This window comes from Labrus bergylta, chromosome 6, assembly GCF_963930695.1.
Source record: "Labrus bergylta chromosome 6, fLabBer1.1, whole genome shotgun sequence".
Classification (NCBI taxonomy): domain Eukaryota; kingdom Metazoa; phylum Chordata; class Actinopteri; order Labriformes; family Labridae; genus Labrus; species Labrus bergylta.
The window spans coordinates 23,446,638-23,464,733 of NC_089200.1; the positions used below are offsets into that span (position 1 = coordinate 23,446,638).

Here is an 18,096-nt window from a genome sequence, read left to right on the forward strand (position 1 = left end):
CGCACACACATGAAGCCATAATCACTCATTTTGTAGCTTTTCTGAGGAGTTTGTTGTGATTGAAGTCTCATGACATCACAAATAGTTTCATGTTTGAGGAAACGCTGACATGTTTACCGTGCTTTACATTTTAAAGGGACGTCTCTCCTCTTTAAATGTCTGCTTTATTTGATGCTTTATTTAAGGTCATTATTTCATTGGCAGCTTTAAATCAGTCTTATAGTTTAAAACACTTTTGATGTGATTTTTTTTATTTTGTTTGTCAGTAGACTCGAAGCAGCACAAAAAGTCTAATCAGGTTTATTCTTCTGTTGGGTCCCACTTCAGTTGAAACATCTCACTTGTATTATTCTGTGGATTATATTCATTCACTAGAAATCAGTTTGAGTCTGCTTTCAGTCAAAGGTACAGCTTATTGATATTTAATAATGACACTAATAAACACAAGTATTTACTATTTATCAAACTGTCAGCTTGTGTGAGCAGCGTAACATTGATGTCATTTTTCTGAAACTGTTTAACATGTGACATGAACCTGTTTTATTACTCTTAAATTAAAACTACTCACATTTAGACCCTCACGCGTTTCAAATTCAAATATATGAAGGTCAACTAAGAGATGTATTTTAACAATTATATATATGCACAAAGCAATTGACTCCTGGTTTTTGATTTCAAGTTTTTTATTCAACCTTTTTTGTTCACAGAATATTTTTAAAGTAAATAAAAAGTGCAAATAACCGGCATCAGTTTTATCATAGTAACAAACAAGTGACCTCAATAAACACCGAAAGAAAATGTCAATACAAAGACAGAATTCACACTGAGAACAAACACGCGTTCAGCGTCTTGATGGGATCAATAGTTCATTACAATCGATCAGACACAGTACGAGTGTAGAAAACATGCAGACATTTTAGCATATGAAAGAATGAGCAATGCTTATAAAGTAGTGAATGCATATTATTTAAATTTAAACAAAGAAACCCTGAAGGCACCTTTAGAAGCTGCTTGTCATAAACACAAATAAAAAGGCCAGAAAAGCTTACATGTTCCAAGAGTTTGAGCCTTTATACATTTGACCGTATAATTCTTCATTTTTAAAGCCCCAAAAATGATTATTTTAAAGAATAACTTCTTACCAATATATCTGTAGTCAAATCAAAAATAACCAGAAAACACATTTACATGTTAAAATTCTTTGAGCATTTACACACTTTACAGCGTGAAATAAAAATTTTAAAAGGCCCAAAAGTGATTCTGTTAAAGACAAAATAACCTCCCGTTATATCAGACAATCAACAGAGGTACGTTGTGTTTAAAATGTGCATTTATCAACCGCAGCATCATCACCATATTAAACAAAGATGGAGGTCAATTGTTCTTCAAAATTTATATTTCAAGGCTCTGCTTGAAGGAATAAAAAAAGAAAAAGAGAAACTTACAAAGATGTAAACATAAAATATATCAGTGATAAAAAAAAAGTCCTGAAACAGATTACTAATTTGTTGGTATGTTGACAAAAATTATAAACTTGATCAATTATTTTAGTCAAATAACTAAGTGCTGCTGCAAACAATAAACTGAACTGTAGCTAACAAGTGGACATAGTTAAAGTGCCTTGAACGTTCATTCTTTCCACTGGCCAGCAGGAGGCAATATACAAAGTATATGATTAAAAAAGCCCCAATTCTCAGTTGATTTATTCCATCAGTGAACATTCTTCTTAAGAGTTAATGTTCCCAATCTCTAGTTTCAAGTCTTATTTAATACAGCATGATGTTTACTTTTTAAATTATGGTCCCATTTAGAGTCAAACAGACCAGAAAGAGGGGAGGGGTCAGGGCGGGGCCTAAAAATTGCTGTTGAAGCCTTCAGATATACAAATATCACTCTGTAGAGTGTGCTCTTCCAGTAACCTCTGGTGTTGAAAAGTGAAGCCAATGCTGAAGTGTTAAAAACTGCAGTTCCTTTAGTGTCCACTTGAGGCTGCTTCCAAAAGGGAGTCAGTTCCTATAGAGCCTCATGTTAAAATGTCCATCTTTACAGCAGAAATAAACATGTTTACAGCCTGGTACAAAAAAAAATTGGTACAGGGTGGATTTTATTATAAATCGTCTGTTTTGATTTTATTAAGGCCAAGGGGCGTGGCTGTTCTGACTAACAGGTGGGCTTGTGGTAGCTGTTTGACAGGAGGCTTAAGGCCCTCCTCAGCTCCACCTCTTTATTTGTGTAGATTGACTGTAATTCAGCATTTCCAGCATGGCGACCTCCATTGCTGGGCCTCAAAACATCTTTTTAGGAACCAAAGGGTGTCGTCACTGAGACTAAGTCCATTTTTCATGCAGTCTATGGCTCCACCCTCTTGATCAAATATAGCACTTCATGCTCTAAAATAAAGATGGAGCCTGCATGAATGCTTCACTCGAGCCTTGAAGAAACAGGAGATAGGTGGCTATGTCCACTTCTTATATACAGTCCGTGCTATTAACTTGCTTTTCATTTGTAACACAAATTCTTATCTTTGCTTTATGTTCCGGTAACCTTCCATGGGTATTTTTTAAATCATTTTTGACTTTTAAAGGAGAGAGAAATCAAGATTAATCAAATGAGAGAAAACATGACAGTGAAAGACATCATAAGTTACAGTCCTCATTCCATGAGCTTTGAGTGATCGAATGTTTTCAACCTTCCTGACCAAAATCTTCAGTAAACTTTCTCAGTTTCTCCAAATCATCGTCGTTCACTGTGGGTTTGGTCTTGCTCTGCGATCTCAGCATGTCGTCCTGCACAGAAAATATCAGATTAGGGTTGTCACAATACCAGAATTTTAAACTGTGATATGATTTTATCTGTTTCAGTACAGCCTCGAGGGGACACTCAGGGAACTGCTGTTTTTTGCAACTCTACATTGGCTTCATTTTTCAACACCAGACGTTAGCTCACTGGTGTCACTGAGAAAAATACCATGTTTTCTAAAGTCTATGGCCAAAATCAATACTGACATTATGAGAGAATAATTCAAGAAAATAAAATGTGGGGGTGCATACCATTCATTTTTAACGAAATAAAAAAAAAAGTTTTGATTTTAATGTGTACATAGGTACCTAGTATGGTTTTGCTTTTCCACGAGTGAAAGGTGCTGAAAGTGCACAAAGCTGCTGACGTTCCTCAATATGTTAGTTTAAATACATTTGAATAAGAGTCTAAAACAAATGATTAAAGCAAAGAGGACGCTTGTTGAGTCTATAGCCTGGCTCTCACTACAGGATAAACGGGCCGATTTGAGCTCCGATTCTTCCTTACCGACAATCGCAGGGTCGCTCCCAACTCAAGGCTGCTCTGAACCGATCATCTGCTCAGCGAGTGGTACGACGATCCAATCTTAAAGTCCCCGATCTGCCTGGCGATTGTCCGGGACTCCCCGATTTATTTCAAACATGTTTGATATTTAGAATTTAAAATCTGGACGATTATGTCATGAAAGGGTCCGGCAGAAGTTGTGTGTGACTATAATATAATCACGAGAGACAAGGGAGGACTGTAGTCAAGGCGACCAGCCGCAGTACGCAACCTTTTTTGTTTTTTTGAGTTTTCGGTACAGATCATCAGTGCAGCACTTTTCTGAAACTTGTATCCATATATCTACGATTGTATCAACTTTTCTATATCCTACAACAAGTTCCACTTCCTTCTCTTTTACTGACCACCGTCCGTTGGAGATTTCAAATGAAACTTTATTGACAATTGTCAAAGCTCCGTCCCGATTTCCCTCGTACAGTGTGAGCTCTCCGGCCGTGCCCAACTCTCGGTTCGTACGCGTGAGCACATAAATCGCAAGGTCTGGTTGGGCGTCGTAAACGATTCAGTCGTACAGTGTGAGCTGACATGCCACCCCGACTTTTATACAATCGGGGAAAAATCGCACAGTGTGAGCCAGGCTTAACAGAGGTAGAGGCTCAGGCTCGGTTTTCCAGGCTATTTGTTTCAGTGGACTTTTTGTAAAATATTTGTTACAATGCACATTGCCGAGTACAGAAGGCTTTGCTCACCATGCACACGACCGGCTCTAAAAGTTTATCCCCAGAGAGGTCCATCCACGTCATCTCCATGGCGCCGGGATCACCGGGAGAACATGGAGTCAGGAGGTCGTCCACCACAACGTCTGGATTGTTCCACGAAGACCCGCGAACCTTCATCAGAATGTTTTAATGTGTGCAAAGACAAAAAGAAACATCAGATATGAACTCAATTCCGACACACTTAGGATATTTTCACTATTTCTTAATCAAGAGTGCAGAGATAGTTCATGATTCTGGACCTTGCCGTGGAATTGAAACACACAGGTATATTAACAGGCTCAGGTTTGTTTTTACCTTTTTAAAGTGTGTGGCTGACTGAACCTTCCTGACTGGCTGCATCAGAGCATCTCTGACGATGACGCTGATGTCTGCCCCGGAGTAACCCTCTGTCTTTTTGCCCAGAGTATTGAAGTCGGCCTCCGTCAGCCCATTAGGGGTGGAGCCAAGGTGGAGTTTGAACATGAAGGAGCGAGCATGCTCCTCGGGCAGAGGGATGTAGATCCGCTTCTCAAACCTAAGACAGACATTTTTCACCTTTTACATCCAGACAATAATCACTTAAAAATTCTGAATCAATGGGACATCATTTTCAAATCACGTCATGGCTTATAAAATGTAAGACCATTTTAGACAATATGGTACAATTCCAATACCTGTGATGGTACAGTACAGCCAGGACTTTCTCTGGCTATGGAGCACATTTTGACAAATCTATCTTCCCAGCAGCAAATTCCTCCTGTTAATGTCTTTAGAAGATAATTTGTGAAAAAAAGAAAAGTTAAACTCACCTTCTCCTGATGGCAGAATCAAGTGTCCATGGTATATTTGTGGCTCCCAGCACGAGGATTCCCTCATTATCGTTCCCGACACCTGAGAGGAGAAACACATCTCAAACACCTCATCAAAACAAAACAACAACTACTTCAGGTTATCTCCTGCTTCTCACCCTGCATCTGCACCAAGAACTCGGTCTTGATCCTTCGCGCTGCCTCGCTCTCATTCTCGCTCCGGGAGCCACAGAGAGAATCGATCTCATCGATGAAAATGATTGACGGTTTGTGTTCTCGGGCCATACTGAACAGACTCTTTACCAACCTTTAGAAAGAACCAACACGCGTTAAATCTCTGTTCGCTGTATTTTATCATTATGTTAGGGAAGCTGGGCCTCACTTTTCACTCTCCCCGAGCCACTTGGACACGAGGTCGGACGAAGAGATGGAGAAGAAGGTGGAGTTGTTTGCTTCTGTGGCGACAGCCTTAGCCAGGTAGGACTTCCCTGTTCCCGGAGGTCCAAACAGAAGAATCCCCCGCCAAGGAGTCCTCTTTCCTACACAGACAGACACGTCATCATTGAATATGGTTTATTATGAGGAGGATTACAATCTTCTTAAGTTTGCTGTAGAGTTGACACCAATCCAGAATTTGAAACTCATTGATATGATTCTAGTAAAAATCTGATGCTATCAATACCTGCTCCGATACCATGGCAACAAAAATAGAAGTCCTAGGTTTGAAGGCAAACTCCTTCACACGGTCAAAATTGTACAAATACGTTGGCAACATTTTGCATTTGCACAACTGAGACGATAAAGGAGAGTATCATTTTAAGACACGTTATAACATACATTACGACATACTCATTTTGCTATACCTTTGAACAGGTGGGGGAATTTGATGGGCAGGATCACGGCCTCTTTTAAAGCTTCTTTGGCTCCTTCAAGTCCAGCTACATCGTCCCACTTTATGTTTGGTTTCTCCATGACGATGGCACCTTGAGAATAGACAGATTTAATCAATCTAAACATTACTAATGTGGGTGACACATTTTACTTCTTTGCCTGCCGATGTGGTCATTAAACGTAGCGAGTCGTGAAAGCATCTTTTACCTGAGAGTTGATTCTGGAACTTTTTCTTCTCTTCATCCCCCTCGTCCCCGTTTTCATCCCTGAAAAATCAAAAGACAACACCTTGCATTAGGTTTAACTGCCTTTTTTAAGTCTGAGTTTGGCTCTGAGGCTGTCATCGTGTTCTTGTTGTTTTTAAGCCAGAAGTGACCATACTGGAATACAGGTTGGAGCTCAGCAAACATTAAGGTATCTCAGCTTTACTGTCTGTGCCCAGGGCTGATTCTTATATAGGTTAACAAGCCATGTATGGTGAGTGCAGACGCAGATAACGTCAGGAAACGCTAACTCCTCTCCTTCTCCACCGTCTCATCCAAATATGTTCCCTTCTGCATCCAAAAAACCAACATGGCAACAGCCACAAAACCAAACTTAAGAGCTCCAAAAGGCGGTACAAAAGCAGTGAGTAACTTCAAGGTGAATTTTCAGTCACACACTGCAAAAATTTACGTATTGATAAACTTTAATTATATAGTGATACACGTAGTCACAGAGCAAGGACAGGTGGACGAGAACACACACATACAAACATATAACACAGATCAGCATACATTCAAACTTAAGTAAAAGGCACAGAAGGACAGAATTGAAAAATGTTGACCTTTAAAATTTAGTTTTTAGCAGCGGTTTCAAAGAAACTATGGATTCAGCAGAGCGTATGTTAAGCGGAAGACTGTTTCAGAGTTTAAGAGCTGCTACTGCAAACGCAAGATCACCTGAATTTAAAATATCAGCGAGGAACAGGTAAAAGTCTGTGAATACATGATCTGAGAGGGAAGCTGCTTAAATAAGGACTCAGTAAATCTGTTATGTACACCAGAGACAAGCCATTCAGGGCCTTGTATGTACAATTTTGAAATGGATTCTGAACTGAGCTGTAAGTTGTTGAGACTGATGACCAGCTTTTGTTTACAACCTAGCTGCCGCGTTATGGACCATTTGCAGACGTGGTATCGAGGATTGAGTAATATAAGCCACATTCACCTGACATGACCAGATTTTTACATTAAGTAAATTTACTTGCTAAGATTTGTGTCCTAGCAGTGCGTTTTCTATAAGATCTATAGGCATATAATAAACATTTCTGAAAATGGATTTTACGTTAATCCCCGTTTCTAAAGTTGGAGGTAATGTACATACAAATACAGCAGCAAAGACATAGAAGAAAAAAAACTGCCAGACATTAATCAAGGAGGTAAGTATTGAAGTTTTTTAAAAAAGGAAATCAATTCAACTAATTTGTTCGAAGAGAAAAATACAGACAATTCTGTTTTTGAGTAAAACTGAATGTCAAAAGGACTTATTCATTCCACATGTCTCTAAAAACAACACAACAGTCCCAGACTGAACTTTGTCTTTAGTTCCCCACTAATAAGTAGCAAACTTTAAAAAGTAATCAAAAGACCTGCAGGACAAACCTTCACATGAGCCTGAATCTTCAACATACAACCAGGACCAGGACAACTAATCGTACAGTGTCACTGATGAGTCTCACCCTTTGTCACCAGACTGCGACTCTTTGACTGGTTTGGTTGGAGGACTCTTCTCCTTCTTCCTCAGGTATTCCTTCAGCTGCTCCGCTCGGTCCAGGTAGTCGCCACACTTTACTCTGATGCTCTGCGCAGCTCGCTCGCCCTGAGCCTCGTCTGAAAGCCACACAGCATGGAGCTTAGATTCATGTATGTTGGCAGAGGTTTTAATTTCACTTGTTTTAAAACAATACAAGCTCTTATTTTAATGATCGAATGCATCAAAAAGGACCAAAGATTAGAAAGTACTTCAGATCTTCAATCGTATTTTTAACCAAAAGCTCCTTCAAACTGTGAAAAAGTGAACGTTAGACAATAAAAACACACAAATCAAACACTTATACGAGCGGCTTACATTTGACAACATGCAGGAAGTACTGCACTGCGCTCTCATAATATCTGAGAGCCTCCTCATAGTTTTTGGCTTTATCCGCCTCTGAAGCTTTGGTGGCGAGATCGATAGCTTTCTGCGAAAAGACAACAGGAAGGATAAGAAACCAACTCATCATAAGTTTTAGAAGTAGATACTTTACATTTACACATGCACTTTAATTTGAAAAGGTTAACACACTTTTAATTTGCCTGGTTTTTCTTTCTCTTCGGTCATAGTTGTGTCAGAAATATTACAAATATGTTTGCTCGAACTGAATTGCTACTTGTTTTTTTATTTGTAATCCATAAAATTATTTCATGAAGCTTCATAGTAGCTTAACACAATTAGGCAGTGTAGGAGCAGAGGTAAAGTAAGTATCCAAGACTGTTATCAGGAACATCATCTTTATGAATGATAATTATTAGTGCTCATTCTCTAGACTTGAAATAGTTTTTTAGGGTGTAAATCATTAAATTGGAAGTTTAAAGGGGATATATCCCCATGGCATTACAGACTAAAACGTGTAGCATGTGGCTGAAGGAAATTGGAAAAGTCCATCCATCCATCCATCTGTTTTCTTCTGCTTAGATGGCAGGAGGCTAAGTCATCCCAGCGTCCCTCTCCAAGCAAAATGTTCCTGCTCGTCCTGGGGGAACCTGAGTATACCCCAGGGTCTCCACCCACTTTAGACTAGCCTTGAAGACTTCATAAGAGAGGCGACCAGGAGGCATCCTAATCAGACCCCTGAACCAACTGGCTCCAAAAGGCAGCCTGGACTGGCTCTCTAAGCTGACTGCTACTTGGAAATTAAAAGGGTTGCCAGTTTTTTTTCCATTTACACAAAAACTTTAAACTTTATTACCCCCGAGGGGAAATGAAATGAGCAAAAAACACATGGATTCAGTTACAAGAAACACTAACACATAAAAACAAGAATACATCAATAATACAAAGTTACTATTTTTCACCCTGTTGGATTTGTCCTGAAGTAATCTGAGTTACTGAGAAGATGCTGAGGACACTTTAAGATGTAACTCTCTTGTAAAAGGTTTGAAACAAAGCAGTAACACCTCTTCTGAAAGCATGTTATTCGCTTTCAAATCATTGTATTAAATCAGAAATGTAGGCTTTTTACTTTCGACACTTTGCATTAAAATAATACTTATTTATGTATGTTGTTACGTATCCCTGTTGACGATTTTTTAAAAGACGCTACAGTATAAATAAATAAACCTTACACCCCGAAATACCCATTTAAAAAAGACATCCACAATCTGACAGTATTATAAATAAAGCCTCAGTGTTATATAACCGGACGGCTATTTGTTAGCTCAGTAAAAAGTTTAACACTCACCTGTAAATTACCTCCTGCCATCAGGTTTGTTGTGTGTCTCAAACTTAACTCGCTTTTGATAAAACTTTAAACTGTTTTTTTTTACCTCTTTCTACCACTAAGTTTACTTTAAAAACAACTTCAATCACACAAACATCGTCTCACTTCCGCGTCAACATAAAGGCTCTGTCACTTCCGGGATAGTACCGTGACGTCACGTTATTGTCATCTGGAACAGCTGCTGTGAGGTTATATTTATAGATTACATATTTCAAATGATTGTAGGTTATACTGTTTAATAATGGTTCAAAGTAAATAACAGGAAGCTTATGTTTGGATTGATTGTTTTGCGTTTTGTAAAATTCAATATATTCAACAATAACTATTACATAGAGCTTAACTTTAATTATAAAGTCTAAAATACAGTAAATCTCAATTACTAAACTAAAACTAAAATCTATTAAAACTAACAATACATCTTTTTTTATTTTAATAAATCAATTTATTGAAAAGCACCAAAGCTTAAAAAAAACACATATATTTCATAACGACTCCATCAGAAATTGCAGGTAAACTAAACTAAAAAAAGAGATATGAACATCACGTATAGGTGCAGGGCAGTGCAAAAATAGCAAAACTGAGAAAGAAGATAGGCCCGCACACTTGCTCAATTGCCGCAAAAAAGGGGGTTTTAATGATCTCAACACTACGTTTCGACCAGAGGTCTTCTTCAGGTGATAATTATATCAAAATTGAGCAAGTGTGCGGGCCTATCTTCTTTCTCAGATAAACTACACAGTCTAACACAGTCCATGCACCAATACATTGGTAATATGAACATACATATTTGTAAAATTTAGACTGTTACCAGGAGTTTTCCTGCAATTTATGACATGCCAATGACTATGAAATAAAGTGACTCCATCCTTAAACATTAAACTTCCTAAGTTACTATTTGAAAATTGGGGGCAACACGTACTGCAAGTGGACTACAGAGAGCACACCAACAGGCAGCATTTTAAAGCAGGATTATTAAAACATAAAGATTTAGTTAAATAACATACAAGGCAAAAAGCAGAGTATGACCAGCAAATTCTCAAAAGTTGTAAACACAGGAGGAAATTACATATTAGGATGACTTTAAAGCAGATGTGTTTCTGTGGTTTAATATCAAATTGTGGAATTTTCTACCTGATAATTTGAAGAGCTATAATATATTTCAGTTTAAGAAACTGTATAAAGAAAGAATCATTAGACTCTATGCAACTGTCAGCTAGTGTTTATTTTTATTTTTTTCATGGGGAAATGTAGTCAAAGACTTTGAATTTGATTAGTATTCTTTTTCTTTTGCTGTACTACAGAGGAGGATCTGGGCCAGACATAAAAAAAAAAAAAAAATCTTTCTCCTCTCATTATTTAATTCTAATGCTTTGTTCTATCCCACTTCCGTATCAATTATCATAGTTTTTGTTTCTATGTTTCTTAAATATTGCTTGTTAAGAAATAATAATTTGAATGAACGTCTATTGTTAATGTGTATTTTGAGTAAAGGAGCTCACAAAATAAGATGTGTCTTCTCCCTGCTTCTTTCCAAATAGTGATCAAATTGTAAATCTTTTTCTTTTACAAAAGACTGTGAAGATTACAGTGAGAGCAACACATAACATGAAATGAAAAATTAAATACACATGCACACTTAACACTTATTGGTTGAATATTTAGACTTTATTCATTTACACTTACTGTACATCTATTCAAAAGGAAGACAAAGAAAAAGTTTGCAAAATATCTGTAATATTTGACAACACCCAGGGTAGAAATAAGGCATTTATCGTGGAGGGTGAAGACGCACAGGGAAGAAGGAATTCATTTCACATTGTGTTGCTCTGGATTTAGTCCATTTATTCAACATTTTACAGATTTATTTGAATTAACAGGCACCACGTACAGTACGTGTTGTAGATTTGTCGTTGTTTTCTTCTCCCTCATCAGTGTGCTACAGGCAGGCGTGAAGAGCAGGCTCACAGCGGTCATCAACTGTCAACGTTCAACATTTTTGGTTGTAAAAGTTTCAGGATGCGGTCGTTTTTTGTAAGATCTGCAGGGAGTTCATTATTCTGCAGAAACACAAGAGAGAAAGTTTAGCAGCTCGAGTTCTCTGCTTCTGTTCTGTCTGTTCATCTTCTCCCCCTTCAATGATTTGTGTCTCACCTTGTTTGGCAGCTTTGGGTCTGCATTTGCTCCCAGCAGCAGCAGAACAGATCGTAGATTTCCTCCCACAACAGCAGCATGAAGGGCGGTGGATCCGTTCTGCAGACAACCAATACAAAACTACATGTGTTCTTAATGCTTACAGTGTTGTGTTGATCACTAAACAACTTTATCACTAAACATAAACCTGCTCTTTATCCAGAGCTGGAAAGTTAGACTTTTCAAGAGCTACTTTCGGTCAGACTCTGATGAGGAGGTTGAAACAACTCTGATGTCTCTCATGTTCAGTAAACACCTACCTGTTCCTCTTACAATTATTATCAACCAGATATTTTTGTATCAATTTAAAAAACAGCAAGCGCCAAAATGACACATTTATTGAGGGAATTATATCTTCACTGGCCACAGGCGTTTTCCCTAGCAGGGGCTCTATTATAATCCTGCAGAAATAAGAGTGTTATCTTTCTTTTTGTTTCATGAAACTCTTTCCCTTCATGAAAAACAAACTGCAGCATCGTCTACCTTTAGAAGGCCGAGAGAAGGAGAAAACTTGAGGAGCTCCTCGATGACGCCGCTGTGTCCCTTTAAAGCTGCTTTGAATAACGCTGTGGATCCATCCTTAGGAGAAAACATAGACGGCATTTAATTATTTTACATCATCACTCAAAGGTCCTCTTACTGACCTGCTCTGTGGCTTTTGAAGACATCATATAGCAGACATTCAGCCAGGTGATGCAGAAGCATGCATACGCACAATCAGGTAAAAGACACATAAAAAAACAAAAACATGACTGCTTATGTTTACATGACATCAGGTGGTCACAGTGCAAACCTGTGAATAAAAACAGTAACAAATGTCACTGTTTGGATTCACCTTTTTTCACTGTGAGCACCTGATGCTTTTGTCTTAATCAAAAGTAACGGGTTCAAGTCCGGCCTCTGCCCTTTGACGCAGGTCATCACCCACTAGCTCCTCCAAACATTCCATGTCTGTCTTCAGCTGTCCTATCTAATCATGGCACAAAAACACCTAGAGTGACTAATTTGTATTTATCTCAGTCTGTTTTAGCCCAGTTTAATTGGTGTCCTACTATCTCTTCAGCCCTTTTTTACACTTGGGTGCAACTTTTGATGCCCAGAGTAGGTGCAGTTTCACAGCACCCTGCCATATTTCCTACTTTTGTGTCATGATATTGCAAAAATGTATTTTACACATTTATCTAGAGTTTGTATCTATAACTCCACTAATAAGCAAAAAGTCCCCATGTAACTGTCGCTGTCTGAAACAGCTCGGTTTCTACATCAGAAACGTTTCAGGAACAGATACATACAAATGTTCAATGTCCGATTGTTGACAAGTCAAAGTGAAACTTATGCAAAATAGCAAGAAGCTACACCTGCTATCTCCTCTGATCATCTGGTTTTAAGTTTACTGGATGAATTTCCCCAGATATGTGATTTCAGAAACTGTGCCTGTGTGAGTCTGTGTTTTTCAAGTTTCTTGTTCATGCGTGCAGTTAAAACAATTCAGTCATAACTCTTGACACAAGACTCTTACTCACACATTAACACTTTAAAGTGCTCAGAATAATAATAATAAAAAAGAAAACTGCTCATCACTTTATCGCCTGAAGAAATGCTGAAAAAATCCAAAGCTCAAACTCAACAGACCTTGAATTCAAACTGTTGCATTACTACGATCAAACGTAAACTGTGGAACTCTTCCTGCAGTTGTTACCTAATCACATGTACTAGGTCCTTAAACACAACACGAATTAAATAGCAACAGGCTTTCTGAAAGTGCAGTCAATACTTAAACATTTCTGGAAGAAAGTAAAGGCAAAGGCACTCAAAGACACAAATAATTTATCCTAAAAATAACAAGTTTATTAACTTCACGAGCTCTGATATGCCTGCATACTTGTCTGTCAGCGTCTCGATCTGCTCCACGTAAGAGAAGCACCTTCACCGCCTCACTTTGACCCATCTGAGCCGCCATCCACAGGGGGGCAGTGCCGTCCTGCAGAACATGAGAGAAGCAGAGGAGAAGAAGGGAGAAAGGACAAGAGAGGGTCGAGCTGATGCAGGATTGAGATAACCTGTAGGGATGTTGAAAAGGAGATGTGAGCTGTGTCCATTAAACATGGAGGTCATTACCTCTCTGGCCTGGTTAACCTTGGCACCGGATGAAAGCAGCTGACGAATCACAGTTATGTGACCCTCCTGGGCAGCGAGAAACAGAGGGGTGGCACCATCCTGAAACACACAAAACAAACTTTCAGACACGTTTTTACTTTCCTGCTTGTTAGAGAAGCTTTAAACGAAACAAAAATTGTATTTTAAGAAGGTTAGAAGCAGTTTGTTATTGTTTGTGCAGTCTGATTGTTTCCTCGTCCTGAGGTCAAACTCTATTCCTGCCAAAAATGAGTCATGTCTGACTCAGCAGCCCGCAGAAACCTGAGCGACTGGATTCCTGCTGCGGAGACACTTTGTGCAACTAACTCTCCTCTTCTTCTCAGACACACAAAAAGACGCACACACACGGACAGACAGGCAGAGGAGGCATGTTTAAAAGAGGCTGAAGATGTGTACGCGCTCACATTGAGCTGGTCATGAACATTGGCTCCGTTCTTCAGCAGGTTGTCCACCACCTTGGAGTGTCCGTACTGAGAGGCGACGGTGAGAGCCGTGCCGCCGTCCTGACAAACAAAAATGACAAGAGCTCACATTCATTTATGTTTGCTTTATACTGCATGGAGGACATATACAGAATCTACAGAGGTGTAAAAAGCAGCCTGAGCAGCAGATATCACGCATACTTTTTGTCTCCTAGTTTGGCACCAAGCCCTCTGACTCACAGTCTGCAGCTCTCTCCATCACACCCACTCTCATACAGATGTACGACACTGCTGCGTACCTTTGTCTGAAACTCTGTGGAGGCTCCGAACTCAAACAGGAGCTTTGTGATGTCTTGGTGTCCCTGCTGTGAGGCGAAAAACAGAGCCGTGGAACCTGTCTGGAAAAGATGATGAAAAAAATTAAGTGTATGTTTTAGACTATAGCTTGCCATATTTTCCTCCAATGGACAAGCTATTTAATTTATAGGTCAATGTCTTGCCTTTCAAAAACAAGCCCTCTACTTTAAGGTTGTCATCATTTTCAATACTTACATACTTTTTAATACCCTGTGTTTAAATGATATATTCACCATTTGTAAGAGCTTAAGACATAGGGGTTTCTTATATTGCCATGTTATTGTAGTGTTGGACTCTGGGTGTCACTGTAAGACTGCAGCTCAGGTATACATTTTTGGAAGTCACTGTATAGGTGAGGTGTGTGATCCTGGAAGGACAAAATGTTTTTGACTGATCAAGTGAGAGAATTGACATTAGTGTAAGGTTGTGCATTTTCCATTTTTACGTTTTTTTAATTAGCTTTGTTGTTTTTATGGATCAATAAAGAAAGAGTTTTAACTGCAATCAGGTGTGGCGACCAATCATTTGCAAAAGGCTGATTACAAACTGTGGCAAAGCGCGTCACCTAGGTTACTCCTGGATCAGGCATCTAAGTAGTTTGGTACAAGACCTCCTTTCATATGGTTATTTGTATTATGGATAGTATCAAAGAGTACCAAAGATTAAGAAAACTACAAAGTTTAGGACTATTTTTATTTTTCAAAAAGTTGCAGCAAGGGAGAGAGCGGTCTAAATTGTACAAATACATTGACAATGTTTCAGCATTGCCAAGTTGTTAATGTATTTGTCCAATTTAGATAGTGTGCATGCAACTTTTAGTCATTAAAAACAAGAATTTACACAATACTGGCTGACTAAGGCTTCTATTTTTGTTGTTATGGTGTCAGCTATCAATATGATTTTACTGGAATTGAATCGTACTGGAATCATATCAAACCCATAATCGTATCCACATTTCAGGTCCTACCTGAAACTCCTTTTGAAATGTTTCAAATGTTAGTCCCCACTCTATCTCCCGATTTCCTACTTTAGTATCCACTGTCCTGTCCAAATAAAAGCTATAAGCCCATAAATCTATTTTAAAAAAATGGTAAAATCTCATATACCAATTAAGTTATTGCATTTCAACCTCAACAACTGTTGGTTTACAGACATATTCTGAAGGGCCAATCATCATGTGTTGTGTTTAACACTCTTCAAGTAACTCACCGCAAAAAAACAATTTAATTTTTGATTCAACACAGCTTGAATACAAATATTCTAACAAATATGTTTGGTTGTCTGTAAGTTCACTGCCATATCTGAGATTCACTGTCTCTTTATAGTCAAGACAAGTTTGTATTGTTTCTACTGGCATATTCAGGTGTTTTACAATCATACCTCTCTCTGATAGTTGATGTCAGCTCCTTGCATTATCAGTTCTTTGGCACAATCATAATGGCCGCTATAAGACGCCACCATCAGCGCTGTGGTCCCATACTAAAAAAATGAATTAAAGAGACAATCAATTAAAATCATATGCTGTGTTTCCACCAAAAGTTACCAGAATTTATTTTTTTGGTCCCAGTGGCTTCTTTTAAAGGGAACTAATAGGTTCCTATGGCCCACTGTTTACTGCATTTCCACTGAGGTAAAAAAAAAAACATCACAAGACTCACAAGAAACTCCTCTTAAAATTAGTTTGAGTTGAATGTATGAATGCAGCAGGAAAACTTCAGGAAAGTTCACTGATGACGAGCAGGATGGAGTGATGACGTTCATATCCTGCAACACCAAAGGTGCAATCTCCATGCATGAAATGAAACGGCCTCTTTTTGTTCACCATTAGGTTATTTTCCACTATTCTGTTTATAACTTGAATATGTGGCGTGGCAGAAACTTTCATCAGAAATTTTCCGGAAAACTTTCAGGACAATCACCAGGGTTGAAGGTAGGCATGTACGGTCCATTACTGGGTACCACTGAAAGAAACAGTGGTGTAACACAGTGCTGGAGAAAGGGGAGAGACGCTGCCTGCCAAAACTCACTTTCAAATCCAGTCACAGTCGCACTTTCATTGTTGATCCGAGTTGCTTCTGAAGCGTCTGTGCTGGGTTTTGATCCGATCTGGACGGAGCCCAACTGCCTTTCATTACTGCTAGTTAACGTGAGCGCTTCCACTAGGGCGCTGCAGCTGACTGAGATCCAGGGCTGTGGAGTTTTGGCAGGCAGACATATATTGCAAAATCTCCCAAGTAAAATCTATAGAAATGTTTCTTTATAAAAAAATTTGGGGATATTCTGTTTTATTCCAACAACATAGACAGCAGCTCAGGTAAGCTGTGTGTGAGGTGACCATCAGGTATTGCTGTGTAACTCATTGCACCTTTCTTTACTTCATACAGGTGTTCGAATATTGAAATGTTTGTTTCAAGGATGCATTTAGCCAAGGAGAGGTGAACAATATTAAGTGACAGTTTGTGTTGTAGTACTGGCAAGCATTTTAAAGTACTTTCAGCCCTGCCGATCCGCAATCAATTATAAATACTGCTAGTACCTGCTAGTACCACCCGAAGGTCCCTGCACTTTCAGAAAGCACTACTTCTGGAGTAGGGACCTTTTCAAGAGTAAAAATGAACACCCTGATGTTTAATTTAGAAAGTTCCCCTTTCCAGTGGAAATGCACAGAGTACCTCTTAAAGTTACTGTTCCCTGGGAAAAGCTCCTGCAGTGGTAACTCAGCCAAAAGTAATTAAAACATGTGGGATGAAAAGGCTGATTTCTGCAGACTAAACACATGAATCCTTCACATTTTATGGAAAAAAAACAAAAAAAAACATAAATGTGAAGCTGAGATGACACATACACACATGCAGCACAGAGGTAAGTCACTCTGTCTCCCTACCACAGGCGAGTTATGGGGAAAGCGTGCAGCGAAGCGGCCAGGACATGCAGGGCATCCGTACACTGTCTCTGCAGTCTGCGTCCACTCGGCCGCTGTTCAGCAGCAGCTGCAGGAGTGCCAGGTTCCCCTTCCTTGCTGCCCAAAACACAGCATTAGACAGGGGTGTGTCCTTCTGCAGGGTAAATAAATACACACAACAGCCTCTGACCTCACACCACCATTATAGTCTTACACACAGTCACAGTAAACAGCTCAGAGTGTCTGATCAGGTGTGACAGGTGATCAATCATCCAACAAACACCTCTATATAAGAAAGGATTATAGTGATCTGAATGACTCTAATGTGAGGACTCTCAGTGCGATTACATTATAGCTGATTATATCTGCACGTGCATAGAGTGCCAGACTGAAAAAAATAGCATTTAAGTCGATAAACATCACATTTAATCCTGCTTCGGTTTCTTGCAGTTAAATCCACCTCGTCGTAAATAAACCTGAGGATGAGGAGCTGCAGACTGCAGGAGGAAGCGGCTGTAATCTCATGTCTCATTGAGGCCCTGTCTGCAGCCTGAAGGAGCTGAGGACAGAAAAACATGATTTACCTTAAAAGACATCCTGCAGAGCTCACAGGTGACTCATGTTCCTCCTGTGCACGCGGTCATTAAATGAGCTGGTGGTCTGCAGAGACGAGTCTGGGTGTTGGCGGATCGCGGACATAATAACAGACAGAAAGTCAGCTGAGCTCATCCTCTGCAGTCACAGCTGCACGGGGGACCAGAGCGGGCCGCTGGGGGGCGCTGAAGAG

General features: G+C 39.3%; 2 protein-coding genes across 7 annotated transcripts; both read right to left on the reverse strand.

Moving 5' to 3' along the window:
- Positions 1-665: 665 nt before the first annotated feature.
- LOC109982539 (vacuolar protein sorting-associated protein 4B) lies at positions 666-9,439 on the reverse strand. Its single transcript, XM_020631812.3, has 11 exons — positions 9,243-9,439; positions 7,871-7,982; positions 7,482-7,632; positions 5,969-6,027; positions 5,734-5,853; positions 5,253-5,409; positions 5,029-5,177; positions 4,871-4,952; positions 4,377-4,596; positions 4,053-4,193; positions 666-2,786 (listed from the first exon to the last, which is right to left on the reverse strand). Exons 1-11 carry the CDS (start codon positions 9,261-9,263, stop codon positions 2,685-2,687), a joined length of 1,314 nt encoding a protein of 437 aa, XP_020487468.1. The 5' UTR covers positions 9,264-9,439; the 3' UTR covers positions 666-2,684.
- Positions 9,440-10,924: 1,485 nt separating this feature from the next.
- ankrd29 (ankyrin repeat domain 29) lies at positions 10,925-18,075 on the reverse strand. Of its 6 annotated transcripts, none has more exons than XM_065956045.1 (10): positions 17,894-18,075; positions 17,353-17,422; positions 15,788-15,886; positions 14,350-14,448; positions 14,033-14,131; positions 13,590-13,688; positions 13,354-13,452; positions 11,955-12,050; positions 11,433-11,531; positions 10,925-11,338 (listed from the first exon to the last, which is right to left on the reverse strand). In XM_065956045.1, the coding sequence occupies exons 3-10, from the start codon at positions 15,866-15,868 to the stop codon at positions 11,255-11,257; spliced, it is 756 nt and encodes a 251-aa protein (XP_065812117.1). In that variant the 5' UTR covers positions 15,869-15,886; positions 17,353-17,422; positions 17,894-18,075; the 3' UTR covers positions 10,925-11,254. The 6 variants fall into 6 exon arrangements, with proteins under 6 accessions (XP_065812117.1, XP_065812115.1, XP_020487421.2 ...); XM_065956043.1 differs by having other exon boundaries at positions 17,292-17,422; XM_020631765.2 differs by having other exon boundaries at positions 17,353-17,426.
- Positions 18,076-18,096: the final 21 nt, after the last annotated feature.